This window comes from Lagenorhynchus albirostris, chromosome 9, assembly GCF_949774975.1.
Source record: "Lagenorhynchus albirostris chromosome 9, mLagAlb1.1, whole genome shotgun sequence".
NCBI lineage: Eukaryota > Metazoa > Chordata > Mammalia > Artiodactyla > Delphinidae > Lagenorhynchus > Lagenorhynchus albirostris.
In genome coordinates, this window is record NC_083103.1 from 107,961,714 (window position 1) to 107,971,790 (window position 10,077).

The 10,077-nt window shown below is 41.0% G+C and overlaps 1 protein-coding gene across 2 annotated transcripts in view; it reads left to right on the forward strand.

Moving 5' to 3' along the window:
• Window positions 1-10,077, forward strand: part of JAM3 (junctional adhesion molecule 3) — a 60,017-nt gene that overhangs the window by 32,097 nt on the left and 17,843 nt on the right. Inside the window, exon 1 of one of the 2 annotated variants that reach the window (XM_060160810.1) lies at window positions 1,841-1,967. The exons of the other annotated variant lie outside the window; for it this stretch is intronic. Within the exon in view, the coding sequence (XP_060016793.1) occupies window positions 1,841-1,967 (127 nt within the window). Of the gene's footprint in view, window positions 1-1,840; window positions 1,968-10,077 lie in introns of those variants that run through there. 2 annotated transcript variants of the gene reach the window in all.

Below are 10,077 nucleotides of genomic sequence, written 5' to 3' on the forward strand. Positions count from 1 at the left end.
TGGAGCCGACGCACAGGATGAGACGCCCGCAGCACCTGGGCCTTCCCACTCCCTCCCGCTTGGTTCCTCTCTCCGTGTTAGGTCATCCTGCAAGCTGGGCATCGGTCCTGTTCTGGGAAAAGGCCCCAGCGGTTCCGTTATCCTTTTCAGCATCGTCGTGGTTGAGCCGCAAGCAGCAGCGGACCCGCACGCCCCCCGACTCCTTGTGTGCCTCAAGGCCTCGCATTCCCCGTCCGTCAGCTCCTCTCCCGGAGCCCTGCTGGTGGTGAAGTTTATTCTCCACGCAGCACCCCTGCCCCAGCCCACCCTGGTCGTCTCAGGAAGAGCATGTTTCCCTTGAAGACCACTGTCCAGAGGGGTGGGGTCCTTGACATCCTGGAGCCCAGTTGCTCAGCCAGATGATACTGGAACTTAGAAACGGACCCCGGTCCTCTGGCTCTTACTCTGCATCTGCCGTGCCGGGCACCCCAGCCAAGGGGCAAAGGCTGGTGTCCAGGGCGCTGACTTATGCAGACAATGCCTCCGTGTGCCTGCCCTGCCGCCATCACTCTGTTTCTTCCAGCTGAGCCCGCGCCGCAGGGCCCTTTGGGTCCCTTTTTGTGCATGACTCTGTCGTCTGTGTCTGAGTGCAGGCCTCCTGACCCGGGGGGCCTGTCTCTGAGTCCTCCAGGCGGGATTCCCGGCTGGGGCCTTCCCTCACAGCAGTGCCTTGTCCCTCACGCTTGGCAAACAGATACAGGAAGGGGCACTACTGGGTGGTCTGGGGACCAGTAGTGGAGATGGCTCAGGACGTCTTTGACGAGCCAGGACAGCAGTCAGCCTTGGTCAGCCCTAGTTTCCTACTAGAAAACTTGTGCCGGACGCTGCTGTTCACGGCCTGGGCGTGTTCCCCGTGTCACCCTTCTGAATCTTGGCTCTGTCTCTTCCTCCCCAGGTCCTGCTGCTTCTACCACTGTTGGGCCTTAGGAGAGTGGGTGGGTCCTCCCTGCCGCTCTAGTAACCGGGTGTGGCGGGCATCCATAGAGCAGAGGTAACCTGGCCGTTGGGCCATTTTAGTGTCACTTAGCATTTGGGGAAATAAGTGGTTAGATTGTAGAGGACAAATCCTCAGACTTCTGTCATCTGCCACATTTCTTGTCATGTGTGCATCACACATAAAACCAACCGCGTTTTCTTTTTTTTTTGTGGCTGCGTTGGGTCTTTGTTGCCGTGCACGGGCTTCTCACTGCAGTGGCTTCTCTTGTTGTGGAGCGTGGGCTCTAGGCCCGTGGGCTCGGTAGTTGTGGCTCACAGGCTCCAAAGCGCAGTCTCAGTAGTTGTGGCGCACGGGCTTAGTCGCTCCACGGCATGTGGGATCTTCCCGGACCGGGGCTCCAACCCATGTCCCCCTGTATCAGCAGGTGGATTCTTAACCGCTGCGCCACCAGGGAAGCCCCCGACCGCATTTTAATGAATTCTTTCATGGAGTCACAGGGAAAAGAAGGAACTGTAGACAGTACAGTGAAATGGGAAGAGAGTTGGACTGAGTCTGAGGATGAGCTAGAGGACGAGCTGCGTCCTCCACTGAGGCCAGTCCCTTAGCTGCTGCTTCGTAACCTGGAAATGCCACTCACCCTCACCGTCTTGAAGGGCGAGCTGAGGAAGGAGTCGGAATCATCCTCACCTCTGTCCCCAGCCCTGGACGGTGCCACCTCTGATGGGCGTGGTTTCAAGAATAAATAACGCCATTGTAATAAGCCACTTCAAAGCATGATGCCTCTGGAGATAAACTTAGTTTAATATTTTTCAAACAAGTAGGCCCAGTGGAGAATAGAGTGACCACTGCTGCTCCTAGAATAACATGAAGAAGGGCACAGAGGACAACAACAGGAAGAGAGACCCACGAGGCTGGCCATCCTGTCCCTGCATGCGTCCTCAGCTCCTGACCCTGCCCTCCCTGCCCCGGTGTGTGGCAGCGTGGCTGTTCGGTTGGTATGAAGTACCTCCGGGCAGAAAGCACGTATCAATTCTCACAGTGAGCCAAGTGGTGGTATTTTTTGCTTGTAAAAATAAAATCAGAGCCTTTTGGGTGTTATTTACAAGAAGAAAAAAGAAAGGAAAGAAAAGATTTCCCTCCTGGGTTTTAGCCTTGGCTCAGCACTGAGCTGGTATATTTTTGTAATTATTATCAGCTGGAGAACACACCAGCTTGAGGTCAGGTTTTCTCCTTAACATAGTTGGAAATGCCATTCTGTGTGGTTTCATAAATCCTTTGTCATCTCTGCTCACTTGCAGAGATGGCCCTCCCAGGAGTGGACCCCAGTGTCTGCATCCTCAGAACTGATCTGTCCCCCAGCTGGGATTAAACACCATCGAGCCAGAAGACCAACAGCCTTTGCCAGCTATGAATTCAAGCATATTTTGATGCTCAGAAATTTAGAATTTCTGGATTTAGTGTAAAGTCAGGAATCATCACTTTGATGTTTTCTCTTTTTTTTCCTTTTCACTGCCTTTCAGTCCTCTCTTTTTCAGTTCTTCTTGTTCCCCTTCTTTCTTTCCTTTTTCTTTTTTAGCCTGTCTCTCCCTCTCGTGTCTTAGACGTTGTATTGAATTTTCTTGGAATTCTCATTTGTATTATTCCACTCATGGTATCCAGGGTTAATATATTTTCTGGCCTCTGGCCTAAAGACATTAAGTATGAAACTTACTGTTCCTTGGGCCACTAGAAGAATGTTGGTTCCTATAAAGCAAATATAATAATAACAATGATAATAAATGACCCCTCTTCTAAATGTTTATTTATCATCAATTATTGGTGAAAGAAGGGTAAAGAGTTTCTAATAATATTTTATAGTTGGAAAAAATGAGGGGTGCAGAATCACACTGAAAGTCAATAGGAGTATTAAAAATAGGGCCCAGGGCTTCCCTGGTGGCACAGTGGTTGAGAGTCCGCGTGCCGATGCAGGGGACACGGGTTCGTGCCCCGGTCTGGGAAGATCCCACATGCTGTGGAGCGGCTGGGCCCGTGAGCCATGGCCGCTGAGCCTGCGCGTCCGGAGCCTGTGCTCCGCAACGGGAGAGGCCACAACAGTGAGAGGCCCACGTACCGCAAAAAAAAAAAAAAAAAAAAAATAGGGCCCAGATTCTTGATAGTAGTTCATAGCTTTAGCATATAGAAGAGCTTTGAAAATGAAATTAAAAGCCCGAGACTGATTGGATCAGTCCTCTGTTCTGGACTGGACCGCCTAGTTCTTCTGTGTTGAAAACACATTTGTCAGTCCTACTTGAAGCAGTGAATCCTGGGAAATCATGGAAACCAAACCTGCCAGTTTCCCAACTTACAGTGAGAGGTGCACTGTCAGAAGTGACACCAAAAGAGCAAAAATGGTGAGTTGGACAGTCCTGGGCTTGGATCCTGGTTCTCCGGCCAGCTTCACTGTGCTCTGCAGGCTTCTTTGTGACATTTATCATATTCTATTGAAATCCTGTCTCTCTTCCTCACAGTCAGTAACATTTCCAGAAACTCTTGCATCTCAGGTATGGTGGTAGGGAATTGGAGATGCATAAGAATGGCTGAAATAAAAAAGAAAAAAAGCAGCAATTTTCACCTGCAGTGAAATCAGGAAGAGGTAGAATAGGAAACTCCAGGCCCTTGTTCCCCGACAGAAACATTGGAGAAACAAACAGGAGCTGAAACAACTGTGTAGGAGATCTGGAAACAGTCGAAGGTTTATAGCAACCACGTCAATACCTGATCAAGAAAAAAAGATCTTCAGAGTGGTAGGAAGGTTTCATGAGACATTTTCTCAACCTTGCCCCACCGTCTACCCAGCACATCCTCCTCCCCTCCTCCCACCAAATTGGAGGGAGCAGAGCAAACCCTATTTGCAAATTATTGTGTCCATCATTCTCACCTGCCTGGGGATACCTGAAAGACTGAGACGAGGGGCTTGTCTTTGTCTCCTTGGGATGTAGGTGGGAAAGGCAGCAGGCACTGCTTGTAAGAGCTATAAGGGGATGACAAACCCACAACTGCCTGAAGAGATTCTGGTGGAGGCACACAACAGGCCATCTGAGGCTCAGGAGAGAAACTGTGGTGAGACAGGGAAGGTAGGACAAAAGCAACCACATCACATCTCAAGGTGACCCCTACACTCTGAGCAAGCCTAGCTGAGAGGTGAAGGAGTACCTACACAGCCAGTTTGCAAAGACTTGGGAGAGTTGGCTCCTCCCTCCCTCCCTCCCTCCCGGTGTTTTTGTTTGTTTTAGCTCTTGGCATTCAAGGGAATCTTAATCAGAATGTTATTTGAAGATGAGGTAAAGGAACCTCAGTTATCATGCTTGAAAGGAAATAGTGTTTGAGAAAAAAGTTTGGAACTCAAAACAAATGCACTCCTATAGCCTTCAACAATAATAATTTTGAATACACACGTGTGTGCGCATGCGTGCGCACACGCACACACACACACACACACACACAGGGCACAGGATCTGATTTCCAGAGAAACTGCTTTATAATAGATGCCCAGTTTTCAACCAAAAAAAATCACAAAGCATACAAAGAAACAGGAAAACGTGGTTCATTCAAAAGAGCAAAATGAATGAACAGAAACTGTCCCAGTTTCTGAGGAGGCCCAGATATTGGGCTTACTAGACAAAAACAAATTGTCTTAAATATGCTTAGACTAAGGGAAAACATTATATGAGCAACAAAGTATCAATAAGGAGAAAAGTTATAAAAAGGAATCAAAAAGAAATTTTGGAGCTGAAAAGTGTAGTAACTGAAATGAAAAATTTACTGGAGGGGATAAACAGCTTATTTGAGCAGGCAAAAGAATCAGTGAACTAGAAGATAAGAAAATTGAAATTATCATGTCTGGGAGAAGAGAGGAAAAATAATGGAGAAATGTGAACAGAGCATGTATGTTTGCTAGGCTGCCATAACAATATCACAGACTGAGTGGCTTAAACAACAAAAATTTATTTTCTTACAGTTCTGGAGGGTAGATGTTCAAGATCAAGATATTGGTAGAGTTGATTTCTTCTGAGGCTTCTCTTTGGCTTGCATATGGCCACCTTCTTGCTGTGTCCTCACATGGTCTTTCCTCTGCACACACATCATTCTATGTGTCCTAATCTCCTATTTTTATAAGAACACTATTCAGATTGGATTAGGGCCCCTAGCAGCCTCATTTTAACTTATTACCTCTTTAAGGACCCTATCTCCACATATAGTCACATTCTGGGTTGCTGGGGGTGAAGGCTTCAATATATGAATTTGGGTGGCAGGGGGACACAATTCACCCCATAACAGCCTAAGGGAATTGTGGGGTGCTGTCAAGCTGACCAAGATATGTTTTTTTTTTAACATCTTTATTGGGGTATAATTGCAAGATATGTTTTATGGGAGTCCCAGGAGAAGAGGGAGAGAGAGAGGCAGAAAGGTTATCTGAAGAAATAATGGCTGAAAACTCCCCCAATTTGACATATGGCATTTATCTACAAATTCAAGAAGCTCGGTGAACTCTAAGTAGGATAAACCCAAGAGGACCCACCCTGAGACACATTATAATCAAACAGTCAAAAGCTAAAGACAAAGAGAGAATCTTGAAAACAGCAAGTGAGAAGTGTCTCATTACATACAGGGGATACTCAACAAGATCTTAAGCTGATTTCTCATCAGAAATGTTGGATACCAGAAGACAGTGGGATGAAAGATTTAATGTGTTGAAAGAAAAAAAAACCCAACAACAACACTGTAAACAGAAGATTTTATATCTGGCAACACTGACTTTCAAAAATGAGGGAAAAATTAAGACATTCCCAGAAGAACAAAAGCTGAGGCAGTTCATGACCACTAGCCCTGCTCTACAAAAAGTGCTAAAGGAAATCCTTCAAGTTGAAATGAAGCAGCACTAGACAGTAACTCAAAGCTGTATGAAGATCTAAAGATCTCCAGTAGAGGTAATTAATGGACAAATATAAATGCTAGTCTTATTATAATTTTGGTTTGTAACTGCACTTTTTATTTCTGTAGAATTTAAAAGATAAATCCATTATTGATAAGGCACACAATGTATAAAGACGTAATTTGTGTCTTCAGTAACATAAGGGGTAGGACAGAGTTTTTGTATACAATTAAAGTTAAATTGGTATCAATTCAAGTTTGTAATTTTAGGATGTTATGATAATCCTCATGATAACCACAAAGTTTGGTTATCATGAGTATACACTAAAGGATATGAGAAGGGAATCAAAATGTGTCAGTACAAAAAAAATCAACAAAATACAAAAGAAGGCAGTAGTGGATGAAATGAGGGACAAAAGAATAATATACACAGAAGACAAGTAGCAGAATAGCAAAAGTAAGTCCTTTATCAGTTAATTAAATGAAAATGGATCAAACTGTCCAGTCAAAAGGCAGAGATTGGATGAAATGGATGGATGAAATGGATGAATGGATGAAATAATGTGGCAGAATGGATGAATGGATGAAATAATGTGATCCAACTTTATGCTGTCTACAAGACACTCACTTTAGACCTAAACACAAATAGGCTGGTAAAGTGAAAGGATGGAAAAAGACATTCTATGCAAATAATAACCAAAAGAGAGCTGAGGTAGCTATAGTCATATCAGACAAAATAGACTTTAAGTCAGAAAACAGTTACAAGAGACAAAGAATGACAATGTATATTGATTCACCAAGAAAACATAACAATTATAAACATATGCATGAAATATCTAAGCCCCATAATATATGAAGCAAACATTGAGAGGATTGAAGAGAGAAACAGATTGTTTTACAATAATAATCGGACATTTCAGTGCCCTACTTTCAATAACAGATAGACAAGATAGAAGATTAATAAGGAAATATAGGACTTGAAGAACAATATGGACCAGTCAGACCTAACATATACAGAACACTACACCCCAAAACAGCAGAATACACATTTTCCACATGTGCAGATGGAACATTCTCTAGGATAGATCATATGTTAGGTCAAAACACAAGTCTTAATTAAAAAAAATTTTTAAGCATATAAAGTATCTTTTCTAATCACAGTGGAATGAAGTTAGAAGTAAATAACTGAAGGAAACTAGAATATTTACAGATACGTGGAAATCAACATACTCTTAACCAATGGGTCAAAGAAGTTAAAAGGAGGTTAGAGAATACCTGAAGAAAATGAAAATGAAAACACAACATACCAAAACTTAGTGGGATTCAGCAAAAGCAGTACTAAGACATGTAAATTTCAAAAAAAAAAATATATATATCTCTCTCAAATCAGTGACAATCTTACACCTTTAGGAACTGGACAAAGGAGAACAAACTAAACCCAAAACTAGCAGAAGGAAGGAATTAATAAAGATTAGAGCAGAGGTTAATGAAAAAGAGAAAAGAAAAACAGTAGGGAAAAATCAATGAAAACAAAAGTTGCTGTTTTGAAAAGAACAGCAAAATTGACAAACCTTTAACTAGATTCAGTAAGGAAAAAAGAAGACTTGAATTACTAAAATCAGCAAAGAAAGTGGGGCTATAACTACTGATTTTATGGAAATAAATAGGATTATAAGACAATGCTATGAACAAGTATATATCAACAAGTTGGATAACCTAGATGAAATGGACAAATTCCTAAAAACATAAAATCTAGCAAAATGTAGTCATTAAGAAGTAGAAAATCTGAATAGAACTACAGTAATTAAAAACAGAAAAGCTTGGACCTGGTGGTTTCATTGATGGTTGATGGATTCTACCAAACATTTAAAGAATTAATACCAGTCCTTCTCAAACTCTTCCCAAAGATTGAAGAGAATACTTCCTAACTCATTCTGTAAGGCCAGCATTACCCTGATACTAACACCAGGCAAAGCCACTACAAGAAAGCCGTAGACCAATATTCCTTAACATTGATGCAAAATTCTTCCAAAACATACTAGCGGATGGAATTCCACAACACACTAAAAGGATTATACACCGTGAATGAATGGAATTTGTTCCCAGAATGAAAGAATGGTTTAACATATGAAAATTACGGTAATACATTGCATTAATAGAATATAGGAAAAGAACCACATGATTATCTCAGTTGATGCAGAAAAAATATTTGACAAATTCAACACCCTTTCATAATAAAAACACTCAGTAAACTAGGAGTAGATGAGATCTCCTTCAACATAATAAAAGATATATGAAAAACCTTATAGCCAGTGTCATAATTAATGGTGAAAGACTGAAAGGTTTTTCCCTAAGATCAGGAAGAAGAGTAGGATACCAGAGCTCACCACTTTTGTTCTACATAACATTGGAATTTCTAGCCAGAGCAATTAGGCAACAAAAAGAAATTTAAAAGTTATCCAAATTGGAGAAGAAAACATAAAATTATCCCTATTCATGGATGACTTAATCTTATACGTGAAAAACCCTAAAGATTACACCAAAAACAAAACAAAGAAACAAAAAACCCTGTTAGAGCTAATAACAGGAAAACAGAAAACAAAACCAACATACAAATATCAGTTGCATTTCTATACACTAACAAAGAACAATCAGAAAAGGAAATTAAGAAAACAATCCCATTTACAGTAGTATCTAAATGAATAAAATACTTAGGAATAAATTTAATCAAGGAGGTAAAAGACATAGTACACTGAAATCTAAAAAACACTGCTGAAAGAAATTAAAGGAGATAAAAATAAATGGAAGATACTCCATGTTTATGGATTAGAAAATCTAATATTGTTAAAACTATGGAAAGCCATCTACAGATTCAATACATTCTCTATCAAAATCCCAATGGTTTTTTTTTTTTTCAGAAATAGAAAATCCCATCCTAAAGATTTATATGGAATCTCAAGGGAACCCAAATAGCCAAAGTCATCTTGAAAAAAAAAAAGAACAAAGTTGGAGGACTCACACTTGCTGATTACAAAACTTACTATGAAGCTACAGTAATCAAAACAGTATGGTACTGGCATAAAGATAGACGTATGGACCAATGGAACAGAACAGAGAGCCCTGAAATAAACTCTTGTGTATATAATCAAATAATTTCTGACAAGAGTGCCAAGACCATTGAATGGAGCACAGTCTTTTCACCAAATGATGTTAGAAAAACTGGATATACACATTCTAAATAATGAAGTTGGATCCTTGCCTTATAAAAAATTTAAATGGACCAAAGACCTAAACATATGATTTAAAACTATAAAATTCTTAGAAGAAAACAGTGGAAGATATTCATGACATTGGATTTGGCAATGATTTCTTGGATGTGACGTCAAAAGCACAGGCAGGCAACAAAAGAAAAAAATAGGTAAATTGGACTTCATTGAAATTAAAAACTTTTGTACATCAAAGAATACTATCAAGAGAGTAAAAATACAACTTAGAGTGGGAGGAGGTATTTGCAAAGCACATACATAACAAGGGATTAATATCCAGAATATATAAAGAACTCCTACAACTCAACAACAAAAACCCCAAACAATCCAATTTAAAAAATGGCAAAGGATTTGAATAAACATTTCTCCAAAGAAGATATGAAAATGGTCAATAAACACATGAAAGGATGTGCATTATTAGCGTTTATGGAAATGCAAATAAAAACCACAATGAGACACCACTTCACACCCATTAGGATGGATATTATTGAAAAAAAAGGAAAATTACGAACATTGGTGAGGATGTGGAGAAATTCGAATCTGTCTGCATTGCTGATGGGATCATAAAATGGTGCAGCCACTGTGGAAAAGCTTGGGAGTTCTTCAAACAGTTACACATAGGATTGCAATATGATCCAGTAATTAAGCTTCTAGGTGCATACCGCAAATAGTTGAAAGCAGGGACTCAGATAGATATTTGTACACCACTGTTCACAGCAGCATTGTTCACAATGGCCAAAAGGTAGAAACAACCTAATGTCCATCAACAGATGAATGGATAAACAAGACACGGTATACAGTCAGCACTCTGTATCTATGGGTTCCATATCCCTGGATTTAACAAATGCAGATCCAAAATATTTGAAAAAAGATTCCAGAAAGTTACAAAAAGCCACACTTGAACTTGCCTCGCCCTGGCAACTT